Source organism: Globicephala melas, chromosome 6 (assembly GCF_963455315.2).
Source record: "Globicephala melas chromosome 6, mGloMel1.2, whole genome shotgun sequence".
Taxonomy (NCBI): Eukaryota; Metazoa; Chordata; class Mammalia; order Artiodactyla; family Delphinidae; genus Globicephala; species Globicephala melas.
This window is the reverse complement of record NC_083319.1, coordinates 66,541,746-66,560,718: the sequence shown is the minus strand read 5'-3', so window position 1 is coordinate 66,560,718 and position 18,973 is coordinate 66,541,746. Positions and strand designations below refer to the sequence as shown.

The 18,973-nt window shown below is 35.8% G+C and overlaps 1 protein-coding gene and 1 pseudogene across 4 annotated transcripts in view; one reads left to right on the top strand and one right to left on the bottom strand.

Moving 5' to 3' along the window:
- CNTLN (centlein) overlaps positions 1–18,973 on the bottom strand; it is a 331,593-nt gene that overhangs the window by 197,686 nt on the left and 114,934 nt on the right. For 3 of the 4 annotated variants that reach the window (XM_060300962.1, XM_060300963.1, XM_060300965.1), the window contains one exon: positions 12,040–12,177. In XM_060300962.1, the coding sequence (XP_060156945.1) occupies positions 12,040–12,177 (138 nt within the window). The remainder of the gene's footprint in view (positions 1–12,039; positions 12,178–18,973) is intronic. The other variant, XM_060300964.1, reaches the window with a different exon arrangement.
- Positions 8,033–8,518, top strand: LOC115844032 (intraflagellar transport protein 22 homolog pseudogene; annotated as a pseudogene).

Genomic DNA, 18,973 nt, shown 5'->3' with positions numbered 1-18,973 from the left:
TATTACTCTCTGTACTCTAGACTACAATCTAGCCTGAGAGGCCAACTTCCACAGACTATATTACATTGGCTCCCTTTCTTCTGGGTTTATATTTGAGTAGCTGAAAGTGCTGGTCCATGATTAGAGGGTAAAGGAAAAAGAGGTCAAGGTATTTCTTTCCCTATCTCCCTCTCCAATGAGCCACAATTGGCAGTGTCTCTGTTCCTGTATCTAAGAATACTTCTCCTATTAGTCAGCCTCTCTCCCAGGGCTAGACTTCTCACAGAGATCCAGTAAAAGCTTCTCTCCTTGCCCCTTCTGGCCTGGGGGTAATAATAGTTTCCTGTTGCTGATAATTTGTATTCCTCTGAATCTCAATATCTATTTGGAGAGAATAGACATCTTTATCATACTGAGTCTTGCAAATCATGAACTCTGTATTTATCTGTACATACTAGACTTTCTATTTCTCTCAATAATGTTTTACAGATCTCTGTATAAAGGTAACACATATCTTTCATTATATTTGCTGTTCATATTTTTACCTATATTATAAATTATATTCTTTTTAAGTCTATTTCCTAATTTTTGTGCTGGCATAAAAAATGCATTTGAATTTTCTACACTGACCTTGTATCTACCAAGTGTGCTAAATCCACGTTATTAATTTTAGAAATCTTTCTATAAATTTTTTTTGGGTTTGCTATGTTAATTACTCATATATAGGCAAATAACTAGGTCTTTATCTTTCATTTCCAGTTTTTTTAATTTAAATTTTATTTATTTTTTTATAAACCAGGTCTTCTTAGTTATCTATTTTATACATATTAGTGTATAGTCAATCCCAATTCATCCCACCCCCACCCCCGACTCTTGCTTTCCCCACCTTTGGTGTCCATACATTTGTTCTCTACATCTGTGTCTCTATTTCTGCCTTGCAAACCAGTTCATCTCTAGCATTCTTCTACATTCCACATATATGCATTAATATATGATATTTGTTTTCCTCTTTCTAACTTACTTCACTCTGTATTACAGACTCTAGATCCATCCATGTCTCTACAAATGACCCAATTTTGTTCCATTTTATGGCTGAGTGATATTCCACTGTATATATGTACATCTTCTTTATCCATTCGTCTGTTGATGGGCATTTAGGAAGCTTCCATGATATGGCTATTGTAAATATTGCTGCAATGAACATTGGGGTGTATGTTTCTTTTTGAATTATGGTTTTCTCTGAGTATATGCCCACTAGTGGGATTGCTGGGTCATATGGTAATTCTTAGTTTTTCAAAGAACCTCCATACTGTTCTCCATAGTGGCTGTATCAATTTACATTCCCACAAACAGTGCAAGAGGGTTCCCGTTTCTCCACACCCTCTCCAGCATTTGTTATTTGTAGATTTTCTGATGATGCCCATTCTAACCAGTGTGAGGTGATACCTCATTGTAGTACTGATTTGCATCTATCTAGTAATTAGTGATGTTGAGCATCTTTTCATATGCCTTTTGCCCATTTGTATGTCCTTTAGGGACAAATGTCTATTTAGGTATTCTGCCCATTTTTTGATTGGGTTGTTTGTTTATTTAATACTGAGCTGCATGAGCTGTTTATGTATTTTGGAGATTAATCCTTTGTCCGTTGCTTCGTTTGCAAATATTTTCTCCCATTCTGAGGGTTGTCTTTTCATCTTCTTTATAGTTTCCTTTGCTGTGCAAAAGATTTTAAGTTTCATCAGGTCCCATTTCTTTTATTTTCGTTTTTATTTCCATTACTCTAGGAGGTGGATCAAAAAAGATCTTGCTGTGATTTATGTCAAACAGTGTTCTTCCTATGTTTTCCTCTAAGAGTTTTATAGTGTCTGCTCTCACATTTAGGTCTTTAATCCATTTTGAGTTTATTTTTGTGCAGGGTGTTAGGGAGTGTTCTAATTTCATTCTTTTATACGTAGCTGTCCAGTTTTCCCAGCACCACTTGTTGAAGAGACTGTCTTTTCTCCATTGTATATCCTGGTCTCCTTTGTCATAGATTAGTTGACCATAGGTGCATGGGTTTATCTCTGGGCTTTCTATCCTATTCCATTGACCTATATTTCATTTCTGTTTTTGTGCCAGTATCATATTGTCTTCATTAATGTAGCTTTGTAGTATAGTCTGAAGTCAGGAAGTCGGATTCCTCCAGCTGTTTTTTTCACTCAAGATTGCTTTGGCTATTCGGGGTCTTTTGTGTCTCCATACAAATTTTAAGATTTTTTGTTCTAGTTCTGTAAACAATGTCATTGGTAATTTGCTAGGGATATCACTGAATCTGTAGATTGCTTTGGGTAGTATAGTCATTTTCACAATATTGATCCTTCCAGTCCAAAAACATGGTATATCTCTCCATCTGTTTGTATCACCTTTGATTTCTTTCATCTGTGTCTTATAGGTTTCTGAGTTCAGGTCTTTTACCTCCTTAGGTAGATTTATTCCTCTTGTTGCAATGGTAAATGGGATTGTTTCCTTAATTTCTCTTTCTGATCTTTTGTTGTTATTGAATAGGAACGCAACAGATTTCTGTGCATTAATTTTGTATCCTGCAACTTTACCAAATTCATTGATTAGCTCTAGTAGTTTTCTGGTCACATCTTTAGGATTATCTATGTATAGTATCATGGCATCTGTAAACGGTGACAGTTTTACTTCTTTTCCAACTTGTATTCCTTTTATTTCTTTTTCTTCTCTGATTGCTGTGGCTAGGACTTCCAAAAGTATGTTGAATAATACTAGCGAGAATGGATATCCTTGTCTTGTTCCTGATCTTAGAGGTAATGTTTTCAGTTTTTCAACACTGAGAATGATCTTTTCTGTAGGTTTGTCACATATGGCCTTCATTATGTTGAGGTGGGTTCCCACTATACCTACTTTCTGGAGAGTTTTATCATAAATGGGTGTTGAATTATGTCAAAAGCTTTTTGTGCATCTATTGAGATAATCATATCATTTTTATTCTTCAATTTGTTAATATCGTTTTTATTCTTCATTGATTGATTCGCGTATATTAAAGAATCCGTGCATCCCTGATATAAATCCCATTTGATCATGGTGTATGACCCTTTGAATGTGTTGTTGTATTCTGTTTGCTATCATTTTGTTGAGATTATTGCATCTATATTCATCAGTGATATAGGTCGGTAATTTTTTTTTGTAGTATCTTTGTCTTGTTTTGGTATCAGGGTAACAGTGGCCTCATAAAATGAGTTTGGGAGTGTTCCTTCCTCTGCAATATTTTTGGAAGCTTTTGAGAAGGATCTGTGTTAGCACTTCTCTAAATGTTTGATAGAATTCGCCTGTGAAGCCATCTGGCCCTGGACTTTTGCTTGTGGGAAGATTTTTAATCAGTTTCAATTTCATTACCTATGATTGGTCTGTTCATATTTTCTATTTCTTCCTGGTTCCATCTTGGAAGGTTATTGCTTTCTAAACATTTGTCCATTTCTTCTAGGTTGTCCATTTTATTGCTATAGAGTTGCTTGTAGTAGTCTCTCATAATGCTCTGTGTTTCTGCAGTGTCCATTGCAACTTCTCCTTTTTCATTTCTAATTTTATTGATTTCAGTCCTCTCCCTCTTTCTTGATGAGTCTCACTAAAGGTCTGTCAATTCTGTTTATATTCTCAAAGAAGCAGCTTTTAGTTTTATTGATCTTTGCTATTGTTTTCTTGTTTCTATTTCATTTATTTCTGCTCTGATCTTTATAATTTCTTTCCTTCTACTAATTTTGGATTTTGTTTGTTCTTCTTTCTCTACTTCCTTTAGGTGTAAGGTTAGATTGAGATTTTTCTTGTTTCTTGAGGTAGCATTGTTTTGCTATAAACTTCCCTCTTAGAACTGCTTTTGCTGCATCCCATAGGTTTTGGGTCGTCATGTTTTCGTTGCCATTTGTCTCTAGATACTTCTTGATTTCCTCTTTGATTTCTTCAGTGATCTTTTGGTTATTTAGTAATGTATTGTTTAACCTCCATCTGTTTGTGCTTTTTAAGTTTTTTTCCCTGTAATTTATTTCTAATTTCAGTGTTGTGGTTGGAAAAGATCCTTGGTATGATTTCGATTTTCTTACATTTAGCAAGGCTTGATTTGTGACCCAAGATTTGATCTACCCTAGACGATGTTCCATGTGCACTTGAGAAGAAAGTGTAATCTGCTGTTTTCAGATGGAATGTCCTACAAATATCAATTAAATCTATCTGGTCTATTGTGTCATTTAAAGCTTGTGTTTCCTTATTAATTTTCTGCCTCGGTGATCTGTCCATTGGTGTAAGTGAGGTGTTAAAGTCCCCCACTATTACTGTGTTACTGTCGATGCCCACTTTTATAGCTGTTAGCAGTTGCCTTATGTATTGAGGTGCTCCTATGTTGGGTGAATATATTTATAAGTGTTATATCTTCTTGCATTGATCCCTTGACCACTATGTAGTGTCCTTCCTTGTCTCTTGTAACATTCTTTATTTTAAAGTCTGTATTATCTGATATGAGTATTGCTACTCCAGCTTTCTTTTGATTTCCATTTGCATGGAATATCTTTTTGCATCCCCTCATTTTCAGTCTGTATGTGTCCCTAGGTCTGAAGTGGGTCTCCTGTAGACAGCATATATACGGGTCTTATTTTTGTATCCATTCAGTGAGCCTCTCTCTTTTGGTTGAAGCATTTATTCCATTCACATTTAAGGTAATTATTGATATGTATGTTCCTATTACCAACTTCTTAATTGTGTTGGGTTTGTTTCTGTAGGTCCTTTTCTTCTCTTGTGTTTCCCACTTAGACAAGTTACTTTAGCGTTTGTTGTAGAGTTGTTTGGTAGTGTTGCATTCTCTTAGCTTTTGCTTGTCTGTAAAGCTTTTGATTTCTCCATCAAATCTGAATGAGATCCTAGCCAGGTAGAGTAATCTTGGTTGTAGGTTCTTCCCTTTCATCACTTTAGATATATCGTGCCACTCCCTTCTGGTTTGTAGAGTTTCTGCTGAGAAATCAGCTGTCATCCTTATGGGAGATCCCTTGTATGTTATTTGTCATTTTTCCCTTATTGCTTATAATAATTTTTCTTTGATTTTAATTTTTGGCGATTTGATTACTGTGTGTCTCGGCATGTTTTTCCTTGGGTTTATCCTGTCTGGGACTCTCTGCACTTCCTGGACTTGGGTGGCTATTTCCTTTCCCATGTTAGGAAAGTTTTCAACTATAATCTTTTCAAATATTTTCTCGGGTCTTTTCTCTCTCTCTTTTCCTTCTGGGATCCCTATAATGCGAATGTTGTTGCATTTAATGTTGTCCCAGAGGTCTCTTATGCTGTCTTCATTTCTTTCATTCTTTATTCTGTTCACGGCAGTGATTTCCACCATTCTGTTTTCCAGGTCACTTAACCGTTCTTCTGCCTCACTTATTCTGCTATTGATTCCTTTTAGTGCATTTTTCATTTCAGCTATTGTATTGTTCACCTCTGTTTGTTTGTTCTTTAATTCTTCTAGGTGTTTGTTCTTTCATTCTTCTAGGTCTTTGTTAAACATTTCTTGCATCTTCTCCATCTTTGCCTCCATTCTTTTTTGGAGGTCCTGGATCATCTTCACTATCATTATTCTGAATTCTTTTTCTGGAAGGTTACCTATCTCCACTTCATTTAGTTGTTCTTCTGGGGTTTTAACTTGTTCCTTCATCTGGTACATAGTCCTCTGCCTTTTCATTTTGTCTGTCTTTCTGTGAATGTGGTTTTCGTTCCACAGGCTGCAAGATTGTAGTTCTTCTTGCTTCTGCTGTCTACTGTCTGCTGGAAGAGGCTATCTAAGAGGCTTGTGCAAGCTTCCTGATGGGAGGGACTGGTGGTGGGTAGAGCTGGGTGTTGCTCTGGTGGGCAGAGCTCAGTAAAACTTTAATCAGCTTGCCTGCTGATGGGTGGAGCTCTGTTCCCTCCCTGTTGGTTGTTTGGCCTGAGGCAACCCAACACTGGAGACTACAGGCTCTTTGGTAGGGCTAATGGCAGACTCCGGGAGGGTTCCTGCCCAGGAGTACTTCCCAGAACTTCTGCCGCCAGTGCCCTTGTCCCCACGGTGAGCCACAGACACCCCCTGCCTCTGCAGGAGACCCTCCAACTCTAGCAGGTAGGTCTGGTTCAGTCTTCTATGCGTCACTGCCTCTTCCCCCTGGGTCCTGATGCACACACTACTTTGTGTGTGCCCTCCAAAAGTGGAATCTCTCCCCCACTCCTGTCAAAGTCCTGCAATCAAATCCTGCTAGCCTTCAAAGTCTGATTCTCTGGGAATTTCCCCTCCTGTTGCCGGACCCCCAGGTTGGGAAGCCTGACGTGGGGCTCAGAACCTTCACTCCAGTGGGTGGACTTCTGTGGTATAATTGTTCTCCAGTTTGTGAGTCACCTACCCAGCAGTTATGGGATTTGATTTTATTGTGATTGCGCCCCTCCTACCATCTCATTGTGGCTTCTCCTTTGTCTTTGGATGTTGGGTATCTTTTTTGGTGAGTTCCAGAGTCTTCCTGTCAATGATCGTTCAGCAGTTAGTTGTGATTCTGGTGCTCTTGCAAGAGGGAGTGAGCGCATGTCCTTCTACTCTGCCATCTTGAACCAATCTCCTCCAGTTCTTACGTCTTTTAATTTTTATTATTGCTTTACCACATACTTGATATTTCTGACTATGTGCTAGACATTAGTTTGTAAAACTGTAGACATAATTTGAGGACAGAATTGCTTTATTATCCTCCAGAGTTAATTTACACTTGCTTCTGCCAAGTGCCTAGGAACACCAGCAATCCAGATGCATTAGTCCAATTTCAGGATTCTGACTTTGATGATATTCCTCACCAAAATTGTAACTGCTCTGTCTTGACCTTTATTTTTTCATTGCTTTTCGGAGATTCACAACTAATTTCTAAGAAAAATTCCCAAATCAATTGACATTAGCCCACCTTCTCAATGGAAGTTAAGCTATTCATTTAGCTCACTCTCCACGTAACTGTTGAATCATTACCAGTCAGGCAAAAATTTTAGTTAGGCAACTTAACTGGTTACTGACTTTTATGCAAGTTCTAGGTTTATACTAAGATGTTCTGTATATGTTACAGACATGTATATTATTTACTTATTTTTTTATTTATATTCTAACGCAAGGTAAAAATCATTTGTGGTAGTTCACAGCACTATTCCATAGCACAATGTGTAACACAGATTAATTATTCAATAAATATGCAAATAATTAGGAATTCAAAGAAATAAACCCATAAAGAAATAAAGCTAGGTCAACTCCATCATTTATCAACAAGTAAAAGTATATCCAAATAAGAAAGTGCCTAGACCACTTTTCCTACAGATAATTATGGCTTGGTATGTCTTTTGCACAATATACAGATTCAGTACAGTAATGCTGGTATATCATAACCACCACACACACATGCACACCCACAAGAAATAAAGATGAAGGAGACATGTAGTGTATTCAGAAAATGATTATTCAAACAATTCAGGAAAAACACTGAAGACATCTCAACTACTACCCTATAATGATGGTCTGAGTAAAAGTCCTCTGAAGTCTTCAAGCTCTGTGCTATTACCTCCTCCTTTTTGAGTCCTTATAATCAAACACTTAAAATTACACAGAGTTCATCTTTTTACCATCTTGTAAGAAAATGTCCATCTATGGATATCATTGCCTTATTTACTGCAGCTTATAGTTCTTGCAGTACATTAAATTCAACTATACAGATAAATGCAGGTGCAAAATTTAGTAGAAAACATAATTTTTCAAATCCCATTCACATAACACTGCACTGTACCCTAGAATGGACCGCATGTTCCATCCAATAGTTTAAAATCATCATACTTTAAAATGGAAAGGTCTTGTTGGAATATTTTATGTAGTTACAGGTGTCATATTTTAAGAATATTGACGATACAAACTCTGACAAGATGGAATGCGTTCAGAAAGGCAACCCAGGCTCTGCCCTGACAGCAGCAAGGGCTCCGGCAGCACCTGGGTGTGCTCTGGCAGGTCTTTGGGCAGCAGACCGCAATGCTGAAGGCCAAGATCCTCTTTGTGGGGCCCTGTGAGAGTGGAAAAACCTTTTGGGCCAACTTCCTGACAAAATCTTCTGACATCGCCAAATACAACCCAACCCAAGGAATGAGGATCCTGGAATTTGAGAACCCATATGTTACCAGCAACGACAAATGCACGGGGTGTGAATCTGAGCTCTGGGATTGTGGTGGCGATCCAATGTTCGAGTCTTGCTGGCCAGCCCTGATGAGGGACTCTTATGGGGTGGTGATCATCTTCAATGCTGACATCCCAAGCCACCTGAAGGAAACTGAGATGTGGTATTCCTGCTTCGTCCAGCAGCAGTTTTTACAGGATACTCAATATCTGTTGAGTGCACACCATAAACCAGGCTCTGGAAGTGACAAAGCAAACCCAGCTTTGGCGCCATCCTTGAACAAGCTGAAGCTGGTGCACTCAAATCTTAAGGATGACCGAAAGAGATCAGGATGGAGTTCATGAAGTATTTAAGAAGCATAATCAACTCAGTGTCTGAGAGCAGAGACTGGGAGGAGATGTCAATTATCAATTAACCGGCCTTCACCTAGATGCTTCCGCATCCCAAATGAAGTCAATTTTAGTGCAAATCTGAAATCCATCCACCTACTGAGGTTCTCATCTCCCTTTGGCTGTAGAAGACATTTTCCTTATTTGGCCAAAGGTAACAGTCAGCCAGGGAGTTGTCTCATACCATCTATTCTCTGTCCTTGGTTCAGTTGAGAAAATCCTGTTACTGAATTCTGATTGCTTTGCCCCAGATCTCTCCAAAGAGCTGGAAAACTGAGGTGGTTTTTGCTTCCCCTTCACATTATGTCACATTACAAAAGTTGTGGAATTGTAACTGTCATAGCCCAGTGATAGCAACAGTAGTTTAAACCACGTGGATTGGTTTAAATGTGATTTTCATTCCTTAATCTGTACAACTTGCCTAGAATATTTTTGAAAAATATTAGCATTTAACTTCTCCAACATTTTATTTTTATTTAGACGTCCTTGATATCTGGACACCATATCACACTGGAAGGTGGAATACATATACTTCTTCTAAAAAGTTTTTTTATTATCTCAGGGGAATTTAATTCTTAAATGTTATTTCATAAAATACAGGAAAAACAATGTTATGCTGTCATAACACCCATTTGTAAAAATAGTCAAAAGATTTAATGCTCAGGATAACCAAACATGGTGAGTTTATAGCTTATTGTACAAGTTTGTTTTAGTGATCTTTCAAATTGTTGTTCTTTCATAAATTTTACTTTTTGAATTTTGTAATATAGCCAACCTGAAAATATATTAACTAGATCAAAAGTTAGATGTAGGGACTTCCCTGGTGGCGCAGTGGTTAAGAATCCGCCTGCCAATGCAGGGGACACGGGTTCCATCCCTGGTCTGAGAAGACCCCACATGCCGCAGAGCAACTAGGCCCATGCGCCCCAACTACTGAGCCTGTGCTCTAGAGCCCATGAGCCACAACTACTGAGCCTGCATGCTGCAACTACTGAAGCCTGTGCACCTAGAGCCCATGCTCTGCAACAAGAGAAGCCACCGCAATGAGAAGCCCACGTGCTGCAACAAAGAGTAGCCCCTGCTCACCACAAGTAGAGAAAGCCTGCACACAGCAACGAAGACACAACATAGCCAAAAAAAAAAAAACCAAACATGTTAGATGTAGGTCTTTTCAACTGAGAGTGGAAGAAAAGTAGAGACACTTACAAGAGATGAAAAATATGCCCAGCTGTGTTTCACTCTTACAATGAAGAGGGCTGAAATGCAGCCGTTTGGGCAGTCTGCTTGAGAGAGTGGTGTTGGCAGATAATGACAGTTCCCTGGTAAATTTAGATTGAACTACAGTCAACTCTTAGTAAACTGCCTGGATTACCAGTGAGCACATTTTAAGCCCAGGTTAATTTCCTTTTGCCTGACCTCCACTCAGTTGGAACTTTTGCAAGGAACACAAGATAATGTTAATGCAAACTGTAGTAAATCTTCCTTATGTAATACCTGCAATAATATTAATTGATGTTGAGACTACAGCTCCAAAACAGAGATTATTTTTATCTGATATTTTAATGATTATCCAAGAGCTCAGTAGAAAAATTAACCCAGCAGCTTTCATTTACATTCATAGCCAGAGTACAACCCTTGGGAGTCCTTGAATTGAGAAAAATGTTTTAAAATTTAAGAGGCCACATGTGCAGAGGTTACAAGAGACCATTTAATGAAGAAGTCTCCCTGTCTTACCTGTCCCCAAACCCCAGCCCCTCTCCAGAAGCCCCCTTACCTGCTGTATTCTATCAGAAGTCTGTGCACATACAAATATGCTTTATTAAAGGAAACAGTAGCAAACTATTCACACTTTTTTACAGCTTGCTTTTTTCACTTTTTTTTATTTGGAGGATTTGTGTAAATATATACAGAGCTGCCTTTTTCTTTTTACAGCTGCATAATATTCCACTTAACCATTTATTTGGGAATTTTATATTACATATTTTTACTAACAAAAAAAAGAGAAAGAAAGGCAACCCAAAACAATATAACGTCTGTAAAACATATACATGAAAAATTATGAGAAACAGAAGCAGTTAATAAGTTAATAAAAAATTTATTAATAAAGTTATCTTTTATTATTTGAAGGTCTGAACTACAGAACTGATTAGACTGTTTCTGAGATTCTCTAGATAAGGAATCAGGATACAAATGGGTGCCTACTGTAAAAAGCCAAATGTCAACTAAATATATGAAACAATCTAGAAATTTGAACAAAATAAAAAGAACAGTCTTGAAGAGTACTGAGAAACTTATAAACTAAAAGTATCAAGCAAAGGCTAAAAGCTTTTTTATAGGGAAGAAGATAGGAATAATTAAAAATTTTAAGATTGCTTCTAAAACTTAAGATTCTATTACTGTTTAGAATTACTTTTTTGCCTTCCATCAAATTACTGGCTTAAAAAAATTATACCATGAGTGCATAAAGTCTATCATCTGTAAAGAAATAATTTTCCTCACCCTATGGTAAAAAGATTTTTAAAATGTGACACAATGGATTTTTGCTTTCATTTATAATATATAATGCTTATATATTTTTACATATAATAAAACATATATAATATAAATTACTATATATTATATATAAATATATAATAGTATGTATTAATCTATTACCCAATAAAAAATCCTGCCCCAATATATATATTGTAATACAGTATATATAAAAATAAATATTAAGTATATATAAATATTTATGTATATCATAATTATATATGTTAATTATATATCTATATAAACATTATATATATAGTATATTACATATAAAAATATATGACATATTTCAGAGAATGAAATTGTGCTTATACAGGTATGTGATAAACTTTGTATGATTTATTTTAATTAGTTCAAATTTTAAAATGTACACACATACATACATGTGTATATATGTATAACATATGTATGTATATGTGTATATATATTTATGATCTGTTCTAACAATATTTTCTGATAAAGATTATTATAAAATAAATTAATAGGTAGTTTTAACATCTTTCAAAACACTTAAAAAGTTTTTCAAGTACTTCCACTTTATGAGTAGTGCTACAGAATTAACTATTTTGATATAGAAAGAATATTTCACAAACTAAAACTATTTAGAACATAATAAAATAAAACGTCAAAACTGGATCACTCATTTATTATTCATTATAACAATAATATTACATAATGCATGGGTAGGAATTTTAGAAGGAAACAAGGAATGAATGCATCCTCCTTGTTAAAAACTGAACCAAGGCTACTCTTTGAGCATGATTCTTTTCAGCCCTGTGAAACCCCTGATTGTCCCTGTTAATTCTAGATAGTTTCAATGCACAAACATAAGTACTCACAGAAGACATATATTGTCATTTTAGGGTGTTAATAATAAACAAAAATGCTGGCATTCTGCATAACAAAGGACATTTCTAAAATGTTAAATTAAGGAGTGAGTATACTTGCCTGACCAGGGTAATATCCATATCCTTCTGGATAAGTTCAGTCTGTTTATTATTCAACTGTAATGATAGAGCATTATATTTACTCTGTGATACTTCAATTTCTTTCCTTGCTTCGATTAAATTGTCTTCAAAGGCCTAAAATTAGAGCACTCATATCACAAATATAATAAATATCAAATAAATAAATAAAATTAAAAGCCTGTTATATTTAATCCACAAAATAACAGTGAAAAATCAGTAGTGCTTTAAATTTTGTTTTCATTAAATTAAAAAATGTTAATACAATCAATAAATTTTACACCAGTCACAGGTTACTTTTTTCAGAAACTGTAAAAGTATCATCGTCTCCTGGTGTGAAAGTTAAGAATCTGAAGCTAATAAATTTGAAAATCTATGTAGAAATTTACTTATTAAAATTACCGTAAAGTATTATATAATGAAAAAAGTTAATTACAATGAACAAAAAAAGAGCTCATTTACTTAAATATTACTCAAAACAAATAGATATTTTATTATTTCCTCAACTTTAAATGCAGATACACTCGAGAAGAAAAAATGGTGCAGCAAAAAAATAAAAATAATTTTACAATGTTTCAGGTTCAGATCATGCTGAGTTCACTTGATTGTGGTGAAATTTCACCTAAAGTTCAAAGTTGGTCTTTTCCTCCTGATAATTCTCTAAATCTTTTTTTCATTTTGAAACAATTTTAAAACTGATGTACAAGGAATAAAGATGCAGATGCAGAGAATGGACTTGAGGACACAGGGAGGGGGAAGGGTAAGCTGGGACGAAGTGAGAGAGTGGCATGGACATATATACACTACCAAATGTAAAATAGATAGCTAGTGGGAAGCAGCTGCATGACACAGGGAGATCAGCTGGGTGCTTTGAGTCCACCTAAAGGGATGGGATAGGGAGGGTGTGAGGGAGATGCAAGAGGAAGGAGAAATGGAAATATATGTATATGTATAGCTGATTCACTTTGTTACACAGCAGAAACTAACACACCATTGTAAAGTAATTATACTCTGATAAAGATGTTAAAAAAGAAAAACTGATGTACATTTTTTCAAAAATATTTTTTCTCAAAAATATATTATAAAATTAATTTATTTTCATAAAATATTAAATAAATATTTTATCTAAAAGTAGAGGATACCCCAAAATACACTATACATTCATTATGTACAAAAGCGAGCAACAAGCTTTAGGTCAAGCACTAAAAATCTACTCTAGCAATGCACCCATACCTCATATATTCTCCCTGCAGTAACTAGAATGAACTTTTGAAGATAAAAATATTGGCTTTCAGCCAAGATAGCACTGTGAGTACATGCATATCTCACTTTATCATGTTTCCCGTTATTGCACTTCACTGATATTGCATTTTTTTTTACAAATTGAAGGATTGTGGTAACCCTGCATCAAACAAGTCTATCAATGCCATTTTTCCAACATTTGCTCACTTCATGTCTCAGTGCCATACTTTGGTAATTCAAACTCTTTCATTATTATTATATTTGTTATGGTGACCTGTGATGAATGATATTTGATGTTACTACTACAACTTGCTAAAGGCTCAGATGACAGTTAGCTGTTTTTAGCAGTAAAATATTTTTTTAAGATATGTAAACTGTTGTTTTATAAGAAGAATTTAAGAAGAATTACTTCTTAAATTCCCATTTATTAAAAAAGAGTAATGATAGATATATAGGTGGGTGTGTAGGTGGATGTAAGAGAGAAAGAGAGAAGGAAACATGGAAGGAAAGGGAAATGAGAGAAGGGAAGGGAAGGCAGAAAATAACAGGTGTTCGCTGGGACGTGAAGAATTAGGAACCTTTGTGTGTTGCTGGGACTGTAAAAATACTCTCAAAAACAGTATGGGGGGGGTTTCAAAACATAAAAAACAGGACCACCATATAATCCAGCAATCCCACATCTGCATATACATTTAAAAAAACTAAAAGCAGGTTCTTAAAGAGATATCTGTAAACCCATGTTTGTAGCAGCACTATTCACAATAGCCAAGTGGCAGCAACCTAAACGTCAAATGAATAAACAAAATGTGCTATACACATAAAATGAAGCACAATGCAGCCCCCAAAGGAAAGCCTGTCACATGCTACCACATGGATGAACCTTGAGGACATTATGCCTAATGAAACAAATCAGTCACAAAAGGACAAATACCAGATGACTCCACTTATATGAAGTATCTAAAGTAGTCAAATTAATAGATACACAGAATAGAACGGTAGTTACCAAGGCCTAGGGTAAGGGAGCACTAAGCAGTTGTTATTAAAAAACAGAGTTGCAGGTCTTGAAGTCAACAAAGTTCTGGAGATCTCTTTCACAGCAATGTAAATATAGTTAACACTACTGAACTGTACACTTAAAAATGGTTAAGATGGTTAATTTTATGTTATGTGTTTTTTACCACAATAAACAAGGAAGGAAATTTTGACATATGAAAGAACATGGATGGACCTTGAGATAATTATGGAAAGCCAAATAAGCCACTTACAAAAAATAATGTATGACTCCACTTATATGAAGAATCACATAGAGACACAAAGCAGACTAGTGGATGCCTGGAGCTGGGGGGAGGAGAAATGGGAAGTTGTTTTTGAATATAGTTTCACTTTTGAAGGATGAAATGTTTCTGCAACTTGGTTGCATACCAATGTGTATACACTTAACACTGCTGAACTGTATACTTAAAATGATAAAAGATTCTAAATTTTATGTTATATTACTTAACCACAATTTTAAAAAAACCCTATGGAGAGGCCAAGATTTAATTAGATTAGACTGTGGAGCAATTTGTGTCCCAGGATATTGACAAAAACAACAGAAGAATCTAATCAGTCATCAGTTTTTGGAGGCCAACAGCTGGGTGTGATACCAACAGACATATTAAGAAACAAACATATTAACAGACAGATCAAGAGACAGACACATGAACAGACAAATCAAGAGAAGAGACAGTGAAGGAGAGCCCTGCTAAAATCACAGGGTGAATGTGCACATGTCCAGGTCTGTGCTTTATGAAAAGCAACCACGAGAGACTGTTAACAGCATGGGAAACAGATTTCCTAAAATGGCCCAATGAAAACATTAAAAAAACAATGAGCAAACGTCAACAAGCCCTGATGTTATGGCAGTGAGGAACCAGTATCCGAAACTGCTACAGTGGGAATTCCCTGGCGGTCCAGTGGTTAGGACACCACACTTTCACTGCTGAGGGTGCGAGTCCAATCCCTGGTCAGGGAACTAAGATCCCACAAGCCATGCAGCGCAGCCAAAAACAAACACAAACAGACAAAACAAAACCCCAAACTGCTACAGTATATAATTTTATTTTTATTAATTTTTTTTGCTTTGAAAAAGTTACTTTTCTTTTTACTTTATTTTAGATTTATTTTTATTAAGATAACATTGGTTTATAATATTATATGTTTCATGTGTACAACATTATATTTCTACTTCTGTATACCCTACCCTACAGCATGCTCACCACCAAAAATTTAGTTTCCATCCATCACCATACAGTTAACCCCTTTTATCCATTTCACCCCCCACCACCACAACTTCCCCTGGTAACCACTACTGTGTTCTCTGTATCTATGTGTTTGTTTCTCTTTAGTTTATTTTGGTTTTTGTCTGTTTCCTTTTTGATTTCCACATATTAGTGAAATCACACAGTTCTCCATCTGACTCTTTTACTTAGTATAATACCCTCAAGGTCCATACATATTGTCACAAATGGCAAGATTCCATCTTTTTGATGGCTGAGTCGTATTCTACTCTGTGCATATGTGTGTGAGTGTGTGTATGTGTGCGCGCACGTGTGTGTGTGTGTGTGTGTATACCGTATCTTCTTTATCCATTTATTGGTTGATGGGAACTCAGGTTGTTTCTATATCTTAGCTATTGTAAATAATATCACAATGAACATAATGGTGCATATATCTTTTTGAATTAGTGTTTTCATATTCTTTGAATAAATACCCAGACATGGGGTAGCTGAATCATATGGTAGCTCTATTCTTAATTTTTTGGACTCTTCATACAGTTTTCCACAGTGGATGCACCAATTTACATTCCCATCAAGACTATCTGAGGCTCCCCTTTTCTCGACATCCTCAACAGCACCTGTTATTTCTTGTCTTTTTGATAATAGCCATTCTAACATGAGTGAGCTGATATCTCATTGTGGTTTTGATTTGCATTTCCCTAATAATTAGTGATGTTGAACACCTTTTCATGTGCCTGTTAGCCATCTGCATGTCTTCTTTGGGAAAATGTCTAATCAGGTCCTCTGCCCACTTATTAATTGGATTGTTTATTTCTTGAGTTGTATGAGTTCTTTATATATTTTGGATTTTACCTTTTATCAGATATATCATTTGCAAATGTCTTTTCCATTCAGTAGATTGCCTTTTCATTTTGTACATGGTATTCTTTGCTGTGCAGAAGTTTTTTAGGATGATGTAGTCCCATTTGTTTATTTTTGCTTTTGTTTCCCTTGCCTGAAAAGACGTACCCAGAAAGACACTGTTAAGACCAGTGTCAAAGCACATAAAGCCTATGTTATCCTCCGAGTTTTATGGTTTCATGACTTACATTTAAGTCTTTAATCCATTTTGAGTTGATTTTTGTGTATGGTGTGGGACAGTGGTCTAGTTTCATTTTTTTGCATGTGGCTGTCCAGTTTTCCCAACACCATTTATTGAAAAGGCTATAATGTCTTTATATATATATGTTCCTTTGTTGTATATTAATTACCTGTTTATGTGTTGGTTTATTTCTGGGTGCTCAATTCTATTCCATTGATCTATGTATCTGTTTTTCTGAAAATATCATGCTGTTTTGATTAATATGGCTTTGTAGTCTAGCTGGAAATCATGGACTGTGATACCTCCAGCTTTGTTCTTTTTTCTCAGGATTGCTTTGGCTATTCAGGGTCTTTTGTGGTTCCATTATAAATTTTAGAAACTTTTGTTCTATTTCTGTGAACAATGTCCTTTTGACTTGGAAACAGACTGAACTGAAGCTATATATTGTTTTAGGTAGTATGGGTATTTTAACAATGCTAATTCTTCCAACTCATAAGCATAAAATATTTTTCAATTTATGTGTCTTCTCCAATTTCCAGCAACAAGGTCTTACAGTTCTTAGTGTTCAGGTCTTTCACCTCCTTGGTTAAATTTATTCCGATGTATTTCATTCTTTTTGTTGTGATTATAAATATGACTTTTCTTAATTTCTCTTTCTGCTAGATCATTGTTAGCATATACAAACATAACAGAGTTTTGTATGTTGATTTTATACCCTGCAACTCTGCTGTATTTATTTTTTCTAATAGCCTTTTTTGTGGAGTTTTTATGGTTTTCTCTATATAAAATCATGTCATGCACAAACAGTGAGAGTTTTACCCCTTTCTTTCCAATTTGAATTCCTTTTATTTCTTTTTCTTTGCCTAATTGCTCTGGCTAGGACTTCCAATACTAGGACTTCCAATACTATGTTAAATAAGAGTGGCAAAAGTGGCCTCTTTGTCTTGTTGTCTTGTTCCTGATATTAGAGAGAGAGCTTTTAGTTTTTCACCACTTAGTATGATGCTAGATGTGGGCTTGTCATTTACAGCTCTCATTATGATGAGGTATGTTACTATTATAAACATTTAGTTGAGAATTTTTATCAAAAGCCGGTGTTGAATCTTGTCAAATGCCTTTTCTGCATCTATTGAGGTCATCATATGGTCTTCATCCTTTTGTTGATGTGATGTATCACGTTGATTGATTTGCAGATGTTGAAACCTCCTTCTATCACTGGGATAAATCCCACTTGATCACGGTGATGATTCTTTTTTTTTTTATTGCAGTACGTGGGCCTCTCACTGTTGTGGCCTCTCCTGTTGTGGAGCACAGGCTCCAGATGCGCAGGCTCAGAGGCCATGGCTCACGGGCCTAGCCGCTCCGCAGCATGTGGGATCCTCCCGGACCGGGGCACGAACCCGTGTCTCCCTGCATCGGCAGGCGGACTCTCAACCACTGCGCCACCAGGGAAGCCCAGTGATGATTCTTTTAATGTACTGTTTTACTTGGCTTGCTAATATTCTGTTCAGAATTTTTGCATCTATGTTCATCAAAGATATTGGCCTGTAATTTTCTTTTTTCTGTGTGTTTTCTTTGTCTGGTTTTGCTATGAGAGTGATGTTGGCCTAATAAACTGAGTTAGGAATCATTGACTCCTCTTCAGTTTTTTGGAAGAGTTTGAGGAGAATAGGTATTAAATCTTCTTTGAATGTTTGGTAGAATTCACTTGTGAAGTTGTCTAGGCCTGGGGAGCTTTTTGATTACTGTTTAATTTCTATACTAGTTATGTGGTCTATTCAAATTTTCTATTTCTTCATGATTCAGTCTTGGAAGCTGTATGATTCTAAAAATTTGTCTGTTTTTTCTAGGCTGTTCCACTTGTTGGCATATAGTTGTTCATAATATGCTCTTATAATCCTTTTTTTTTTTGGTATCCACTGTTATTCCTCCTCTTTCATTTCCAAATTTATTTACCAGAGCCTTGTCTTTTTTCCCTAATGAGTCTAGCTAAAGGTTTGTTGATTTTATCTTTTCAAAGAACCAGCTCTTAATTTCATTGATTTTTTTATTGTCTTTTTAGTCTCCATTTAATTTATTTCCACTATGATCTTTATTATTTATTTCCTTCTACTGACTTCTGGCTTCATTTGTTATTCTTTTTCCAGTTCCTTTAGACGTAAGGTTAGATTGTTCAACTGAGATTTTTCTTGTTTCTTAAAGTAGGCCTGAATGTCTATAAACTTCTCCCTTAGTACTGTTTTTGCTGCCTCCAACAGATTTTGGTTTGTCCTATTTTCCTTTCCATTCATCATCAAATAAATTTTGATTT